The 18,960-nt window shown below is 42.7% G+C and overlaps 1 protein-coding gene and 1 long non-coding RNA gene across 5 annotated transcripts in view; one reads left to right on the top strand and one right to left on the bottom strand.

The window, feature by feature from the left end:
- Positions 1 to 18,960, bottom strand: part of LOC148687528 (uncharacterized) — a 101,050-nt gene that overhangs the window by 44,214 nt on the left and 37,876 nt on the right. The window lies entirely within an intron of this gene.
- On the top strand, positions 1,967 to 17,930 carry LOC118092526 (carnosine N-methyltransferase 2). 4 transcript variants are annotated; one of them, XM_088661868.1, is made up of 10 exons: positions 1,967 to 2,314; positions 8,278 to 8,497; positions 9,988 to 10,125; positions 10,258 to 10,316; positions 12,548 to 12,686; positions 14,401 to 14,453; positions 15,224 to 15,331; positions 15,421 to 15,551; positions 16,040 to 16,133; positions 17,034 to 17,930. In XM_088661868.1, the coding sequence occupies exons 2-10, from the start codon at positions 8,472 to 8,474 to the stop codon at positions 17,213 to 17,215; spliced, it is 930 nt and encodes a 309-aa protein (XP_088517994.1). In that variant the 5' UTR covers positions 1,967 to 2,314; positions 8,278 to 8,471; the 3' UTR covers positions 17,216 to 17,930. The 4 variants fall into 4 exon arrangements, with proteins under 4 accessions (XP_088517994.1, XP_088517979.1, XP_034986536.1 ...); XM_088661853.1 differs by having other exon boundaries at positions 16,860 to 17,930; XM_035130645.3 differs by having other exon boundaries at positions 2,003 to 2,777; positions 16,860 to 17,930.

The following is an 18,960-nucleotide window of genomic DNA, read 5'->3' as shown; positions in this document are numbered from 1 at the left end:
TTTGCCCATGTATGTACACTGAAAAGAGTAGATCTAGCTGAAAGACAACACAGAGAGATCTGCAGTGATGGTTGCAGTACAGCCCAAATTATTATTATTATTATTATTATTATTGGATAGATTTAAGATTATTGTATAATCTTAGAATTTGCCACTATGCTACTGAAGAAAAGATGGCCACTTTCCCCACTCAGTAACAATTTCAGTGATAGTACAGTGAAGTTTCTTGTAGCAGGTAGCGCTGTGGTCTAAACCACAGAGCCTAGGGCTTGCCGATCAGAAGGTCGGCGGTTCGAATCCCTGCGACGGGGTGAGCTCCCGTTGCTCGGTCCCTGCTCCTGCCCACCTAGCAGTTCGAAAGCACGTCAAAGTGCAAGTAGATAAATAGGTACCATTCCGGCAGGAAGGTAAACAGCATTTCCGTGTGCTGCTCTGGTTTGCCAGAAGCAGCTTAGTCATGCTGGCCACATGACCTGGAAGCTGTACGCCGGCTCCCTCGGTCAGTAAAACAAGATGAGCACCACAACCCCAGAGTCATCCGCAACTGGTCAGGGGTCCCTTTACCTTCACCTTTTACAGTGAAGTCTCTTGTATCTTTACCAATTTACCAAGTGCATCTTGACTAACCCCACTTCCCAAGTTCCACAAAACTCTAGTGGCTGAACCAGCTTGATGGTCAGACCAGAACTGGTATTCTGTGACATTTCTATACTTATTTTGCTGTCAAGAGATGCTGCAACAGCAGTATCCCAGATTGAAGGACCCTTGGGAAACCACGAGAAACCCTGAAGGTACTCAAAGCTGTAAAGTATTTGAACAAAATATGTAAATATACTTAAAAATAAAAGTAGGTGTGAAAGACCTGTAGTCAAGCAGGGGTTTTCACAATCCTATGAGACTTGCAATCTCAGTTAATTCCCTGGTTTATTTCCAAAAAAAACCCCTCATATTATGATTATTACAACTTACTACCAGCCCTTCACCCTGAGGTCCCAGAGTGGACGCAATGATAATATTGAAACACAATACTATACAATATCAAAAACAGTTTAAAATGACCTTAAAATTACAAAATAAGGTGGGTCCTAAAAAATAGAATGATAATTACCAGCTGCCAAAACAGGCTGTTAATAATTGCTCCTTCGTAATTAATTCTGTTCTTGGGGGTGTTCAGTTTCTCAATAAAACCAAAATACCCACTTCACTGTAGCATGCTGAATACTAGGCATAGGTGGAGAGAAAAGGTGTAAATCTACACGTGATTTAGTGAAGCTGATTAAAACAGTTTGTTATGAGAAAACTACGGCAGATACCTTTGAATTAAAAGAAAGCAAAATTCAAACTCCTTAAGGCAGTCTATCCCCCTGCCTGGCTACAGTCTTCGGTATCATGCAGAACCCAACAGCATACAGATCCCAAGTGCCCTTTGTTTTTAAGTCCTTTCAAAATGTCCAGTATTGCTTCATCCACATGGTCCTCAGGCTCTGGAGCAGCTCCAGTTGTACCATGTATTTTTTTATTCAAACATTGGAAAGAAAGAAGGAAATAAAGAGAGACTTGGGTCTGTCTCCACCCCTTAAAACCTAAACCCATCAGGGTTGGGGAAAAGAAGGCTTATTCTCTGCTTATATGAATTGATTAGAGTCTTATAATCAGTAGGGCTTGTGAAGAGCTAATCAGGGGGAAAAATACAATAAAATATGTTTCAGTTCTTTATGCTAATGAAGGCTGATTCAAATGGCCAAGATGGATCATGTTTCTGCTGGTCCCCAGTTCACCTTCAGCAAAGCTGAATAGCTGGTCAGCTGAGCTTTCCAGGAAAAGAAGTGGCGTCAAGGAATGCCTCTGGGGGAACATGCGTGATGGCAACCTATGCACTAAATGGGCTGTTTTGTGCCTCCTCCTCCTATTGGTCAATGTTGCAGGCCCGTTACATGATGCTGCTAGTGCAAACCTAGAAGAGTTTGGAAACCACCTGACCACATGGGCTCCATTTCCTCTCACTTTTCTCTATTGGCAGATAGGCAAAGACACACGCTCCCAACCCCAGAGCTACTTGGTAATTTGGACCCTAAGAAACAACAATTTCTGCTTGGATGGGGTGTCTAGATTAGATTTTAAACAGTTGACCAAGGATGTGAGGCCATCTTGCATTTCTTACACAACTGGTAAGACCCTATCCAGCAATTAATGGACTTTCTCCGGAGCTTGGCTGGTTTCCCTCCATCTCATCCACGTGTATCTGGGATCCTGCCCCTGTGCTTAAACTTGCATTTCCCCAACGACACCGAATACAAGTTTCTTTGTGTGCAAAGTAAGTAGCAAATTCATCACAATGGGATTGATGACATAAATCCAGCAACTTTTGTAGAAGCAGCTTTGTGCTAGAGCCCAATATACAGTCAGCTGTTGTTACAAACAGGATAAAACTGTCACGAATATGACTCATGCATCATTGCTCCCTTTGTAGGCAGGCAGAGAATGCAGCAAGTGGTCCAATAACTGAGCTCATTAAACAGACAGTTCACCTCCCACGGGAGGCCAAACAGACTTGCTTGGGCATACCACTTGCGCAGGAATAGTTATACCAGGAACTTGCATTGGGGATCTTGCTTCTGCTTCCTTAAAACCAGAGGAAAGGAATTGGCACCTCCTCATGCACAATTGCTGCTGCCGCCATCTCACTGTTTGCAACCTGCTTTTCAGCTGACTAAACTCAGTGAACTGCAAGACTTAGTCCAATGGAGAGTGGAACGAGAGACCTTAAAATAAAGGAGGTAAGCCACCTAGAAATATAAATAAATATTGCAAACCTACCCCTTTGAGACTTGCTTTTCCACCATTTAGTCCCATTGCGACCATTTAGGGAAGGGGTTTGTGGACCAATAGCTGCATCCTCCTTTAAGGGATCATTTGTCCCCAGAGAAAGTATACGTTAGGCAACTTTTTTTCAGGGTGTTTGTGGCAAAATTCTAAAATCTTCTGTGGGTATCCCATTACTTTGATATTCAGGGTATAACAGGGTTCTGAGTCTTTCCCTGGCTTTGCTCTGTTCTTTCCTATGGGTCATTCTGTTCAGGAAATATCTAGAAAGGGCAGAAAAGTTTTTGTGAAGGTAAACAAGCTAAAGGAAACCTTAGCTGTTTCTATTTAAAAGATAAGAATTCCACCCCAAATAACTCCCTTCCCCCAAGTGATCTTAAGGGGCAGTTTTGCCCTAGCTTCATGAAATGCTGAAAAGGCTGGGCCAAATAGTTCAGTCCACCACTCTTTTCTTAAAGTTATTTTGCGCTAGGTGAATCTAATACATTTTGTAAGGTCTCAGTAAGGCAGGTGTGGAGAAAGCTCTGCCCCTTCACTAGATGTTGCTGCACTACAAATCCTGTCATGCCTACAATTCATTGGCTACACTTGCTGGAGGTGATGGGAGTTGTAGTTCAGCAACATCTTGTGGGTCAAACATTCCCCACATTTGTATCAGGGCAGCAGTCAGTACAGCTTTATAGACTTCCAGTAGCTGCATTCTTCCTGAGGTGGTAACTCTGTCTCTGGGCTATATGGCTTCAGAATGGAAATAGAGGCTTACACGATGAAAATGAGCATGTAAGGGAAAGGCTAGGTCAGGATCTTCCACCCATTGTCAACATGGAGGTTTTTGTATTTGTAATACTCGGACATATGAGCCTCTTCCTGCAGTCTGAAGTCATATAGCTCGGGCATAGATTTACCACCTCTGGGAGAAGTAGGGCTCAGCCAGCCTTTCTGCCACCTTTCCATTAACCTTCTATTGAACCCAGGAACCATAGAGAGTCAGACCACTGCTGCATCAAGCTCCTTATTGTTGACACTGACATACTGGCAATGTTAAACGCAGGACTCGTACTTACTAGTTCATGCCATGTTTATGCAAAAACACACCGGTCTGAAATCCTGGACACCTTCTACCTGACATCTAAATTATTTTGCTTAGAAATGCTTCCACCAAATTCCTGAGTTTTATTTTAAACCGTAAGCATGATATTCAATTGCGGTGCGGTTTGGACTTTATGCATTGGGCTTAAGGCTATTCCTGCTGCACTCTATTGGGCTTACTTCCAAGTAAGTAAGTAAGTAAGTAAGTGTAATATAGCACTGCAGCCGAAAACCTAATCTGAGGGTACCGTGGCTGCTGGTTTTGTTTAGGTGGCCCAGCCAAGTTGAGCAAATTTAATCTGCCATCTGAAATTCTCCAGCCTATCATTATACTTCTAATGGTTGTCCTTAGCCCACAGGGTCACTGGTACACTTGTGCTCATGAAAGCGCAGGATATATTTTACCAGTTGCTGGTCCTTAATTGCCCTCGGCCAAATTCTCCCAACTGAAACATTCTTCCCAGGTCAGTTCCTGAGCAACTGTCTTCATAAAAGGACGACAGCCTGTTTCCTCCCCTATCCCCTTCCCATTCAGAAAACCTGCTGAGAGACCCTGCTGCCCTCTGCTGCCCCAGGAGTGCCAAGCCAAAGACATCTCCATCTGATTTAAGTAAAAGATCTAACTATACAGATGGAAAATCCAGCAATAAAACAAGGGAGTGGTGAAGGCTTCCTAACACACCAGGTTTAGTATCTGAAACAAAACCGGGTAATTTGGCCCTCCAAGATTCATGGAAAAGATCAGCTGATAATACCCTGAATTCTGACCATTGACCATAATAAAGAGATTGATTGATGATAAGACAGTTGGAGGCACTCATAGAATTTACATGTTTTAAATCCTCACTTCCACCAAAGGAAAGACTACCTCCTTTCTTAATGTTGCAGATGAGATATCACTGGATAGACAGAGCAGGGTGTGAGTAGTTCTGTAACTCCTCAATAAAGACAGGAAAGTTATGGATAGGTGCATTTGGAGTTGCATTTGGAAACACACACACATTTGGAAGGAACACAGCAAGAATAGGTGACATTTGCATCTGGGGGACAACTGAATTCAGGTGCTACCTACCTGCAGCTCCCTTTTTCCAATGAGACGTGTATTTTGAAGCCCATCTGAGCGGGCTCCCCCATCCATGTTCTGCCCCAACTTGGAATGCATAACTGCTCTTTATTAGAACTGCAATGGAGCATAACTCTTGCTATGGAATACTGAAACTGCAGCAGAGTGGCAACACTGGTAGCATCCACAAAGTTTCCTGAACAGTACTTCTTCTTCTTCTTTCTGATTCCCACTGAAGATAATGGAGAAGGCATAGTTTGCCCTTAACTATGTTGTCATGTAGCCCAATCTGATTAGTTCAATGGCAACAGTGATGCTAACGTTCCCTAAATTATCTATGATCCCATGATTGGGCTAGAATCTTGCAAGGAAGAAGCTCTTTCAGATCATTTGGCAGCAGTGATGTTAGCATGTACACTGATTGATTTGCTACAGTGACTCAGTTAAGAAGCTTTTCCAAATCATTTAAAACTGTCCAAAATCTAGGTAACAATGGCCGCAAATAGGCATGAAAAAGCTATAAAAGAGTATAAAGCAGCAGTTTTCACAAACATTTTCATACTTCATGAAACAGAAACTTTCACACTGAAAACCAAAGCTTTTGAAAATTCAGTGCAGCACTAATTTTCACTTACTTTCCTAGCTACGCACCCTTGCAGCACAATCCTATGCATGTTTAGTGGAAAGAAGCTTTCATGGTGTTCACAATCTGCCTAGTTTTGTAGCTTGATAATACCAAGCAGTCATCTGCCTTGAACTAAAATTATATAAAGTTTTATTGATGGTTGGTATACATGTGGCTGGTATACATTTGGCCAGCAGAGGGAACAATAGACCTTGTTCTTAAGCAACATAAAGAGGGAAATGCCTTTATCATTCCTGCTAAGGAAATATAAATATAAAGAGGAAAATGTCAACAAGAATGACTGATAACAAGCAAGACTGTAAATACTTTCACTGACTTAAGACAATTCAGGCAGAAAGGGCGCCTTTAAACATTTATTTCTTACATTGTGAAGTGACTTTTGTGGCTACTTCACAGGAAATTTTTATACAAGAGTGGCATTTATGACAGAAACAACAACCTTCAGTCTCCCAAAGTTTCACTCCTGGGCTTTTTCCAGGAGTGTCACGAGTGACTGGCCAGGGAAGAGATTTGGAGGCATGGTGAAAACATGACCCAGAATGTAGCAGTTCTGGGGAAAAGCAAATTGAGTGTTAAGAAATGGTAGGGAAATGTTCAAAACTAAATTGGCCTATATTGCAATATCTTTATAAGTCTGCTGTGAAGCCACACTTGGAATACTGGGCACTGGCGTAGTAAGCTCAGACGGTACCCGGTGTGGTGCCTGTGCAGCACCCCGTACGGACTGTGCATTCATGGCATCCCGCGTGTGCTCACTCCATACGAGGTGCTGCACATGCGCAGTCCATACGGGCTGCCACTGGCACGTAGCGGCTTTATGGGCTGCTGCTCATGCACGGTGGCCGTATAGGCTGCGGAGCAAGCGGCACCCCGTACGGACTGCCGCTCATGCAGCAGCCTATTCAGCCACCATGTCCGAGCAGCAGCCCGTAAGGTCGCCGCGCGAGAGTGGCAGTCCGTAAGGCGCGCCGAGTGTCATCCCCCTCCAGGGTGGTACCCAGGGCGGACCCTTGCTACGCCCAACACAGCCCCTTGCTACGCCCTAGATATTGGGTACAGTTCCAGTTAGCACAACTCAAAAAGACCATTGTCAAGCTAGAAAACGAAAGGATAATAAAAATGATCAGATGATTGGAACAACTTCCCTACCAAGAAAGGTTACAAGATGGAGATTGTAAACTTATGGATTGTGTAAAGAAAGTGGATACAGTGGTACCTCGGTTTATGAACACAATTGGTTCCGGAGGTCTGTTCATAAACTGAAGCGTTCATAAACTGAAGCGAACTTTCCCACTGAAAGTAATGAAAGTGAATTAATCTGTTCCAGATGGGTCCGCGGTGTTCGTAAACCAAAAATTCATAAACCGAGGTGTTCATAAACCAAGGTTCCACTGTAGAGAGAAATTTCCTACAGCCCTCATGATACCAGTACTTGCAGCCATCCAACTGCTGCCTAACGCTTATGTCAGCGAATAAAACAGTTTTACCTGCTTGGGGAGAAATTGCTAGCATGAGGTTTGTCTCATGTGTTTTTATTCCTTAAATGGGAAATGCATCACGGGGAAGGGATTTGGAGTGTAGAAGCTGCAGGCAGAAAAAAGCACCCATCCCATCATTGTTTCTGTGTTCCGGGTTCCCAGCCCCCAAAGTTGCTTTTCTTTGAAAATGTTTCTGTGTTTTGTTACATGTGTTCATACTGTAGAGAGCAAGGACAAATGAGCAGAACCTTTATACAGGGTAGGAGAGGTGAGATTCTAAAGTCCACTTGTCCAGAAAGAAACTGCCTCTTCGCTTATGCTAAGCTTTGCTCTGGTTCTCCAGAAGCAGCTTTGTCATGCTGGCCACATGACCTGGAAGCTATACGCCGGCTCCCTCGGCCAATAATGCGAGATGAGCGCGCAACCCCAGAGTCGGTCACGACTGGACCTAATGGTCAGGGGTCCCTTTACCTTTTTATTTGGTCAATAATACTTGCTACTTCTTGTCTCATACCTTTGTAACTTGGTGAATGTTTGGGGTAGTATGTTGTGGTCAAGCAAACCGTATTTAAGGAAGGGCACTGAATTCACATGCAACACCAAGCCATTGTTAAAACAAACCAAGGCTCATAAGCTAACAGTCAACAATGACTTAGATCATGGTTTGTTGGCAATAAACAAACCATAGATTGAGCAGGTTTTAGACTTAATGCTAAGCCATGGTTCAATAAATCAGAGTTTAATAAACTATGGGTTAATGCTATGTGTGAACAAGGCCAATAAATGTTCAGCATAATGTAAAATTTAGTATAGCAAATTGTTCTTTGTATGTTTCATAGCTATACAATACTAGCTGCTGAACAGAACTGAGAAGGGGCATGCTTCTTGACCTATTTAAATATCAACCTTTTCCCATACACTCTGTATGCCAAGTTTCTGGTGCACTCCCTAAAGGGGTAACATTATGACTTCATATGTTATCTATGGTCTTCAGGATAAGGTATCTTCTTAGAGCATACTAATTCAAGCGACTGAGGGGGGTAATAACAGGTGTGAGGAAGGACATTCTGAGATACTACAGGTCATAGAAAGCTCCTCAGTGGGCCAGGAGACTGACATACAGTGACAGTAACAGATGGAAATATCAACTAAGAGTCAAATTTGTCTCTAACCTTTAGCACTGCTGAGCCAAAATGCATATCACTTTGAAATGGATGAGGGGGGTATAGGAAAGTACCAGTAGAGACTGAAGACCAGCTGTGCCTGCCTTCTGTACTTCAACAAACTGGAGTCTATCTGGAGTATATAAGCCAAAAGAGAGCAATAACAGGTCCTTAAAGAAGAGAGACACTGGAGAAGGCCTATAGAAAACATGGAGCCAAAAGCCAAGGTGAAAAGGTAAGAATGATGTGAAGAGCCACTCTGATTGTATGAGAAGATAGACATCTCTATTCAGGAGGATTTTATTTTATATATACCTACATCCATTTTTACAGTATAATATATATTTACACCCATTCTTACAGTTTACTGTAATGTTGAGAAGTTATCAGGACCATTATTGCAGGCTGAGATTTAGAGACAGTGATTTTTCCAGCACCATTCAATCAGAGCAGAGGGACTTAAATATTTATGCTCATGTTTGAATTAGATGACCTTTAAACTCCCCCCCCCAAAAAAACTCTTATCATTCTATGCTTTATGTATTACAGGACCTGTCTTTTACATAACACACTTCTATAATGGATGCACTCATTCAAGACCTTGTGTATTCTACAGTTTTGTTTGGGACGCAACACTGAATATGCCCCACCCACACATAAAAACCCAATGTTGAAAATATTTAATTTAGTTACTAGTCCTTATGGTTTTAAAATGTGGAGAGCAGCTCATGAAGTGGTTTTTTTAATCTTGTGTTTTTGTGTTGTGAACCACCCTGGGATGTATAGATGAAAGGCGGTATACAAATTTAATAAATGATAGTGAGAAGAAGCAAAAACTAGCCCAAGACTGTGTAGGATTTTGTGTCATCATGGGGGAGGGATTCAGTGTCCTAAAGACTTCCGTGTCCCTCTGCAAGAGAAGCAAATGAAGTCCAAACTGATGTGGGGGTGGCGCTGTGAGTTTGAGTAGATATAGTATGTGGGGTAGAAGCCAAGCCTTAGAGGTCACATCAATCAGGGACCTAGACAAGAACTTTGTTGTCCATCTCCAGCAAGAACGCTGGAGCCACCCTGTGATCTACGGATGAAGGGTGCTAGACAAAACAAACAAACAAATAAGATGTAGGAAAGGTCTGACTTCACCCAGATACAACTACCTTTAGTGCTGCTTAGCAATTAAACAGGAGAGTTCAGTGGGTGTTTTCATAGACTGCATCACAGGAAAAGCGAACTAATTAATATGATGGTCTAACTCAGCATAATGCTGCTCTGTCTGCAGACTACTAAGGCTAAGTCAATAATTTCCAAGCTTCGCTCTTAAACAATAAAAAATGAACCTGGCATAAGACGGTTCTGCATTTTTATTCAACCTAAAAACTTTTTTTTGCTGAAATAAATTCCAAATGCTTCTGCAAGTTCTCTGTGTACATTTTTCATGTCTCAATGACTGTTACCAAGCCTGTGTGCTGCAAACACACAGGCGGTATACAAATTTCACCAAAGAGGTGTGGCTTTTCAAGGTTGTGGGCCTAGAATGGAACAGACACACATCACAAATGTGCACTCACACAATGCTGTGCTGTAGTAATGACGCCTTGAACCTGATTGACTATCACTTACTTCCAGGGGGTTGGCATGTATGTCTGGCCATGTTAGGCCAGGAAGGGGCTGCGTCATTTTGGTGCAGTTAGCCATAAGCAATATTTTTTATCATCACCAATGCAGAGTCTCCAAAACGAAGCAAAGCAAAAGTGCAGATGGCTGCTTCCAAAATGGCGTGTTTTCCAATGGATTTTGCTCCATGAATGGTGCCAAGCTGCCTGTGGTTAGAGCCATAGATGATGATGAAGAGTACGGAAAAAGGTATGCCAGGGAGCACCAAAGCCTATTTCTCAGCGTTGGGAAAGTAACTGTGAAATTACTGCCCAGCTGACATAGGAACATGTGAGTGATTGCTCAAATTGCTAAAGAAATACCATATTTTCTTTGCTGCAGGAAAACACAAGATGCCAATTTTGAGAAAGAGATATTGATGACATCTGCAAACAATCCAGGTAATTTTGAAGCTTAGCAAGTTGCAAGACAGATATATATTATTGTGGCTACTTGGCAAAATGGTGCTATGGCAAGGTAGGGAAAACCTAGAGTCCAATTAAGACCACTGCTTCTACATCTGAGTTCACACCAGCATCAGTTGGAATCTTACCTTGCCCCAGTTGCAGAGTCAAAAGCAGTGAAAAAGGCAAGAATGGGAGGTGTTCTCAACATGCAGTAATAAGACAAATATGATAAAATGATTGTTAACTGGGTTTAGAAATCCTGCATGCAGAATCCATAAACAACAGCAGCTCCATGCCCATCTGCTACCTGGAGAAGGGTATGTGTCCTACTGTCATACCATGGATTATTTACTGGTAATGTGACTGGAGCTGGACATAGTTGTGTCTGTGTGAGGAGACCATGTTATTTTGAAAGAGGGCACTGGAGCAGCCACAGAGACAAAGAAGAGTGGATACTACAAGAGTTGGTACCGGTATTTCATTAGGAAGGTGTGTGTGTGCGTGTGGTTTGCATCCTACTGAATATAGGTGTGTATCCACAGAACATCTTTGTGGATTCTGCTAGCAACAATTATTTTAGATAGAAAAGGCAGAGATCTGGGTTCTGGTCCTCTGACTTCAGAGGACAGGACTTCTAAGCATCTAACCAGAAGATCAAACAGAAAAGAGGTTAATGATGGGATCTAAACCATAACATGACAGTAATCTAGACTAGACCAGTAGCAAAAAAGGGCGTTCAGTGGAACAGCACAAGCTTCCTACACAAGAAGTTTGATCCCTAACTATGGTATTGAAGAGGAATGGGTACTTGTGACCCTCCAGATGCTGTTGTCTCCAGCTATAACTCTCCTCAATTCCAGATGGTAAGGCCAATAGTTCAGGATCATGGGGGTTGTAGTGCAGCAACGTCTGGAAGGCCACCAGTGCCTGGTCTGGGGGCTCCATCTGGTGCAAAACACTATGACTTGACTATTGATGGAGACAGATTATTGCCGGTACATAACTTTGGTGCTCAAAAGTTGCAGTGGCTGGCAATGTGCTACCTAGCCAGGTTAAAGGCTCTTGGATTAATTTACCAAACCCATAACAATCTGGGTCCAGGATACCTCAAGGGTCACCTAATCCCCTATAGTATTCCTGTCCAATCATGGATGTCTTCAGAGGAGTCACAATTGTACAGTCCTGCTGCTGTGTCATGATTAGCTACAGAGACAGAATCCTGGCTATCTACGTGCCCGGGAGGCTGGGTGGATTATATGTTTGGCAGCAATCTCGAGTTCATCAACAGTTACGTATTTAGTTACAGCAGCTATTTTGCTGCATAACTTTAGGTAAGGCTGTGTTAGCCAAGTCCCTGCTGCTTACATACTGTGCCCCCATCTCTGCCCTTTCTTTTGACAGCAAATTTCCTGCTAAAATTTATGCTAGTGTAAGAATGCCACTGTGTTGGCCATTGGCCCCAACTAGAATTGTGTTTGGTAGGGGGAACTTGGAGCACTGCTATACCCACCCAACCAGTATAACTCCCAAGTAAAGCATTCAGAATTTGTCAGTTGCTAGGCACCATGGGCTAAATAAAGCTACATGTTCTATGAAATGTCAGCTGAGTATACATTTACTGTCAGATGTACATCTTTAAAGACATCCAAGTCTTGGTCTAACAGGGGCAGGTGGTAAGGCATGGAAAATCACAAGTGTGAGCAGTCTGCCAAAGATGGATTTAGCATTTTATTGACACTCCCGTATTTGTAAGGATTTCTCCATTCATTTCAATGGAAGCAAGATGCTTATATGAGTGTTCCTTTGTGTATCCCAATCTGCTGGCTCCAGTGAAGTGAATGGGACAGTTGTCCAAGAGCTCTGAGTGTGCTCTGGATCAGGATTATAGTCGGCAAGCTTCATAAAAGGCATATCGAAAGATTATATATATTTAATTTAGTGTCCTTTAGTGGCCTTAATCCCCCCCCCCCGTGTGTCATACCTCTCACATTCTTTGAGGGTGAGTCATGTATGTTAAATGTATAGCCACTATACACTATACCTGTGTTTGTGCGTGCAGCCTAGTCTTATTTTATTGCTTTCAGTGGAATCTGTCATAAAACTAACCTTTGGTGCAATGATTATATTTACTATTGCTATCAATGAACCTCTGAAGTTTTCTATGAGGTAGAGAGGCATTTATTTCCAGCTCTTAACAAACACCAATTTGGCTTTACATTCCAAAGAGCTTTGTGTGACCCAGCCCATGAGAAGCCTTACAGTGGATGAATACGCAAAAGCCTTTAAGTCATTCTTAGACCATTCAACTGAGCACCAATGCATGGGCCAGTTCAATAAGGAGGAACTGCCAGGTATAATAGCCAGGTAAGAAAAACCATTCAGAATGCTTAAAAATATGGATTTTGGGAAATGGTCCGCATGTAGCTTCTTGCACTCTAATGCTCATCCTTCTCTAAAGGTCTCAAGGAATATTTATTTAGTTTTCATTTATGTCCATTCTATTATCAGCCAACATGCAAACAAATCTCATGGGATGCCTTGCAACCAATCCTGAGTTCAGTAGGGTTTACTCTTACTTAAGTGCAAAGGACTGTGATCCAACTCTTGGTGAAACTCCATATGGGAACTCTAGATGGGAACTCCTTTGTTGTGTGCATTATTTGCCCATTTGGCTTCCCCAAGTTACATTATTTGGATGGAACACTCTTAATTTAAGGCAATCAATCTTAATTTAAACTGTTACAGCTTCACAGAGCATCACTGATGTTGCTTAATTCAGGGCAGTTTGATCTAGTGACTCTAGGGCTCAAGAAGAACTGTACTGTTATATGACACAGAAATGCTAGCCTGAGTTCATTATGGTCATTGGTGTGAACACATAAACTTATTGGACAAAAATGACTGGAACACAAATCTTCTAGAAATATCTATGGAAGCGGGGGGAAGCATATATTGTGATATATGTTGCTCTAACTGCATCTTGCTGTGAGAAAGTTTTGGCTGTGCATTAGTGACAGTAGCATAAGGTTTAGCAAAATAAATGTAGGGCTGCCATATGTCCAGGGGCGGACGAAGGCTTTCCGCCACCTGGGGCAGCACCGTGGGCATGCACTCGGGGGCGGGGCATCGCACGCATGCTTGTCATCGGCGTGCACGACGCATGCGCAGGAAGTGCATGGTGCATGCACCGTACGCAGCGGCTTCACACATGTGTGCTACACAGCGCAGCCAGCGGCAAACCTCAGCCCCATATGGGGATGCTGCTGCCCGGGCTCCCCCGTGAGCAGAGGATCCCAGCGCTAGAGTGGCGCCGCTGGCAAGCCGCAGAGTGAGGTTTTAAAAGCCTCGCTCTGCAGCTTGCTCGCTCACTGGCTCGGCGCACACTTTCCTTGTTCCTGGGCAAGGGGTGGGTCAGGGAGCGGCACCAGCAGCCGCCCCTGATGCCCCTCCCTGGCCCGCCCCTCGCCCAGGAATGAGGAAAACACGTGCCGAGCAAGTGAGTGAGCAGCCAGCTGCGTTAAAAGGCAAGGCAGCTGTGCTCTTGAAGAGGCCCTCCCCAGCCCCAGCAAGCTTCGCGTGGCGCCACCCACACTCTGTTGAGTGGCATGTGAAGCAGCCAACGGAGCCTCGCCTTACCTGGGAGGGGCGAGGCAAGGCTCCATTGGCTGCTTCACATGCCACACAACAGAGTGGTGTGGATGGCAGCCAGCAACATCGGGGCCATGGCGGTCGCACCTCAGAAGTGGCAGCTGTCATCGGTGGAGGTGGTGAGGGGGCGCTGCTCCCCGCAGAGTGGAGCCCAGGGTGCCCCCCTATCGCCCCCTTGCTACGCCCCTGCATGCACCCAGATTTTCCCAGTTGAAACTGGGTTTTCAAAGGTGGAATTGACATGCCGGGGGAATTTCTGAAAGGTGGCACTTTGTCCTGGATTATAGGCAAGTCAATAGAAAAATCACGGGTTTGTGTTTTTGTAAACTTTTGGGGTGTCCCGGTTTTTACTTTTTGAAATATAACAACCCTAAATAAATATCAAAACTCCTGTATTTTAATGCTGTATAATAAATGCCTATCCTTTTAGCCTTGGAAATGGAAAATCTACCATCAAGGTGCTAGGTGTGGGAAGTGGCACAGGTAAGGAACAAAAATCTAAAAAATAATAATTCAGTTATACATCTGCTTTGAGTGGGACACTCAGGGTGGCAGCTGCCAATGTTGTTGTTTTTTGTTGATTTTTCCTTTCTTTTAATATAGACACATAGCCTATTTTGCTTTCAGGCTAAGGCGTCCATTGGTCAAAATTATAAATAATATGTGGCTCGTTCCCTGTGCACATTTTCCTGAATCTGGATTTATATAAGTGCAATGAAGTTGGATTATTTTCTTTCAGTGTCCATTATTCCACCTGGTACAGAGTACAGTTCCAAGTGTCATAAGGCTTCAGTGTCTGGTACTGTTTCTGTATAATGTGTGAGGGGAATTTTTTGTAGGATTTTTTTTTTTTTTGCGTAGACTCGGAATGGGTGTAGCTCAATAGTTAAAGCCCCTCTTTTCCAAGCAGAAGGGCCCACAATTGATCCCTGGCATCTCTAGGTAGGGCTAGGAAAGATCGTTGAAGGGCCACTGGCCCATCAATGTCAACAATACTGGGGTAAATGGGCAAACAAACCGAGTCACAATCAGGCAGCTTCCTGTGCCAATGCTGGGGAAATGGCTAGTAGCACTTGTTTAAAACACCTGAAGCTGAGGTATACCTGAAATACAGCATGGTCCTCAGCATGTTTACTTTGAGATCAGCCACACTGAGTTCAATGGAAATAAATTCTAGATAAATATGCACAGGATTTCAACCTTAAGGACCAACGGATTTTAATGAATGAATTTGCTTTGAACTTATCTTATAGGTGAGCAAGACTTGAAAATGATTAGGATAATTCAAGCTGTGCATCCAGGAATCTTTATCGAAAATGAAGTCATAGAGCCCAACCCTCAACACATTTTGGCGTATAAAGGTACAGCATTGCATTCTTTCTCTATCAGGATAACTGGGCTTATGTTTTGATCCACATGAAGTTCACCTTATCGATTATTTCATAAACAGAGGCTGTAAGAAATTCAACTGACCTAAAGAATGTTTCATTCAGCTGGCACCAGTTGACCTCCATGGAATATGAAAAGCAGGCAAAAGAGCAGAAAATTCAAAAGAAATATGACTTCATACACCTGATCCAGGTAAATTAAGTACCAATCATATGACATTCTCCGTTTTTGTGTTAGCTCACATTCTATCTTCAATATAATCAACAACACTTAGGTGTCTTGGTATATTTCACTGGTTCATCAGAATGGATAGGAAATGGATGTGATGCTGATAATTCCTGCCAAATTATACTTTTTATAGCCTTTACATAGGATTTGCTTAGCTTTGTGTGAGCAGAAATACATATCTGGGACGCAGACTAAAACCATTTTTTGTGTCAGTAAATTCTGACAAAAAAGCAAGAGTTAAGGAAAGAAGGGGAGCACTTGTCTTCCCATGGGACTCCCCATACAGATACAACTTCGTATTGTCCCAATCTGTAAAATTAGAATTAATGTGTGTGTTTTTTAACAGAGAATAAAAGCAATGGTGCATTTATTAGTTTTCATATGCAGAAGCCCTCTATAAAGTTTATAATGATATATTAACAATAAAATGTTTCTGGCATTATAACTTCTAGATGCTGTACCGTGTGGAGGATATTGCAAGCACTATCCGGTTTTTTCACAGCTGCCTAGATTGTTATGCTAAGCTTCTGATTATAATCTTATCAGGTGAGTGGTTTGTTGTTGTTGTTGTTGTTGTTGAAGTATTGAGAATAAGATTCTCCTGGAATTAATGGGGGCCCAGTTCAGGCACCAGCCAGGGACTGCCAATGTGAACAGTGCTGTGTGGGTGTGTGCCAGCCTGCCTGTCTGCCTTCAATGTGCCCATCCCTGCTCACCCTTGACCTTTCCACATTGAGCAAGATGGCTGGAAGGGGGTTTCTAAGCATGTTCATAGGAACCTAGGCAAGTGCCCTATACAGAGTCAGACTTCTTTTTCGCCATCCTCTTCTGTATCTGCTCCCTTTCCCTTCCTGTTCAGCAGGCTGCCAGGGAAGGAGCAGATTGCTGTTGTGAGATATCTGAACTGTTTGCTTGAAGAGGGCTTCCTAACCCATCTTCCATTGCTGTCTCTCTTAGTTTTGTTCATTTCAGCTTTGCCTACTCTCTCTTTCAGGCTTTGCCCACCCATGTAAGATTAGACTCAGGTCCAATGCATGAAATGGGGGCTTGCCAATTTATTTTTTTTAGATAGTAGGTATGGTGTTGGAGGCTCTTGATCAAGAGATTCTACAACTTATCAAGGAAAATTACTATATATTAACTACAATATACTCATACAGGGTGCGTGATTGTGATTTCTATGTAGTAAGTGTGCCCACAATATTAGCTTTGGTTTATGTCGCCTTAATTCTGCACAATGGCTCAGTGAAACTCACAATTCCCTTCCCATAGGTAACAGTGGGTGGGCCTCCATATGGAAAAATTACAGACACTGTCTTCCCCCAACCGACAGCGGCCACTACATCACAGCTGATGACATCAAAGTTGTCTTGGAAGGAATGGGAGTTACATACCAAGTATACAATTTCCCTTCTTATTGGGATATAACTGAATGCTTTATTGAAGGAGATACCACTGGAGGTCAAACACTGGACTTTCTGACGGGAACTAAAGACTTTATGAATTCAGCACCCCAGGATCTGAAGCAGAGTCTTCTACAAGCTTTGCGGCAGCCAGAATGCAGCACCAAGAAGGATGGAAGGGTTATGTTTGGAAATGATTTGAGTATGATTGTAGTAAATTCCTAATACCAGTCAAAATAGTAGGCACCATTTTAGTTTGTGTTTGGTTAGGTATTGAGCAAGCAGAATCAGTTCTCTGTTATGAAGAGAACTTGTTCAATACTGGAGAAGAGAGGGGCACAAACGGGGGAAGCTTATAAACATTAAGAACTGGAAGCAAATGTATTAGTGGATCTTTTGTGATTAAAACAGTATATATCTTGTTTATCATAGCAGGAGATTGACATTAGTTTTCATGGATACACACTGCCTCTGAGGCACAGGAAAGTGTTGCAACATAGAGGGTGATAATTTGAGTATACAGTATCATGGAGAGACAGCAGACTTTAAATTATGTTCACATAGCATAAAACAGGTACCGGGGACTAATATTTAATGTATTGTATATATTTAAGAAAGCTCAGTAGCCTAATTGTGTACACATTACATGATCCCTAAGTATTTAGTCCAGCAAATATTCTGTCCTGTGGGCCATTTCTCTCTTTGTTACATTGCATCGTAATATGAATTTTGGATAATAGGAGCTCCTTACAATCAACAGTTAGAGGCCCTGAGGACTTCAGTACCTTTAAGATTTGAGAATTATTCAACATTGGCATACCATCAGCATGAGTATGTTTATGTACATCAGCCCCAAAAGAATATGGCAAGCCCGCCACTGTAATTTTTGTATTTTCATACTGTATCCTTCCTTTTTAAAATAAATTGTTTCACACAGAGAGTTAATGTTTTCTTCTATCATCAGACACATGGTATAGTTTTTCCAAAGAAAAAGCAACTAGCTGGAGTTGAGAAAACATACATTTTAAAAAAAAAGAGAGAGGGGGGGGGGAGGAGGAGCAGGCAGGGAGTTTGATGGATGTACCAGAACTTGCACACCATTCTCTTGAAATGGACTCGCCTTATGTTTTCAGTGTTCCTAAACGCTTGCCTTTGGAGCATACAGTGGCTAAAATGCTTTCCTTTTGTGCTGACTGGATGGCTCTAAAACACTGGAGACAGGGAGCCTGCTGAAGAAATAGTAACCAGTCATCAACCCCCTCCTCCTCCCCCTCCAACTGCTATATATCCCTGTGTTTGTTGGTTCTGTACTGTTCCCATTGCCTCCCAGTCAGACGGATATGGTATATATATATAGCCTGCTCCACTAGCACAGTGATGGTGCATCTCTGTCCGATATATAACTGGTGTATAGGATCGGTTTGCCTGTTACCAATCACCAGTTATTTTAGGACTTTTGTTGGTAAGGAGGAGGTCACAGAGGATTCAAGAAAATAAGCAGTTAAATTACGGTCGTGGGGAGAAAATTAAATATCTACCATTAATTAACAGGCAATTATCCAAGGAGGCAAAGCAATTAAAATCATTTAGGAATCTCTAAGCTGAAACCCAAAATGTGAATACTGTACACTTTTTTTTGCTTCCCGTGTTTTAATGATCATTTAACAAAAAAGGAAATTTGTCAGAGAATTATAGAATGGTAGAGTTGGAAGGCACCCTCAGGGGTCATCTAGTCCAACCCCTGAAATGCAGGAATCTCAGCTTCTGCCTTCTGGGAAATCAAATTATCAGTGAGGTAATGGAGAATTGTGTTGGAGCTTAAATTCTTGGCAGAGTTTGAGTTCCAACAGATATGGAGGACGTTGAAGTCTCCCATGACTACAACTACAGTTCTCCTTTTTGAATGTTTTGAAATTGTTCTAGGAAGACACCATCCAAGTCTTCAGTCTGGTTTGGATGTCTATAACAGA

The sequence above is a fragment of the Zootoca vivipara genome, chromosome 1 (assembly GCF_965207765.1).
Source record: "Zootoca vivipara chromosome 1, rZooViv2.hap1.1, whole genome shotgun sequence".
NCBI classification, from domain to species: domain Eukaryota; kingdom Metazoa; phylum Chordata; class Lepidosauria; order Squamata; family Lacertidae; genus Zootoca; species Zootoca vivipara.
Note: the sequence above shows the minus strand (reverse complement) of the source record. Positions and strands in the feature narration are given on the sequence as shown.

Excerpts from the sequence above, each read along its gene's own strand:
- LOC118092526 (XM_088661853.1), top strand. The coding sequence starts at position 8,472 with ATGGAGCCAAAAGCCAAGGTGAAAAG. Across the intron at positions 8,498-9,987 it reads CCAAAAGCCAAGGTGAAAAG|AGTCTCCAAAACGAAGCAAA; the intron begins GTAAGAATGATG and ends TCACCAATGCAG. Across the intron at positions 15,552-16,039 it reads ACTTCATACACCTGATCCAG|ATGCTGTACCGTGTGGAGGA; the intron begins GTAAATTAAGTA and ends TATAACTTCTAG.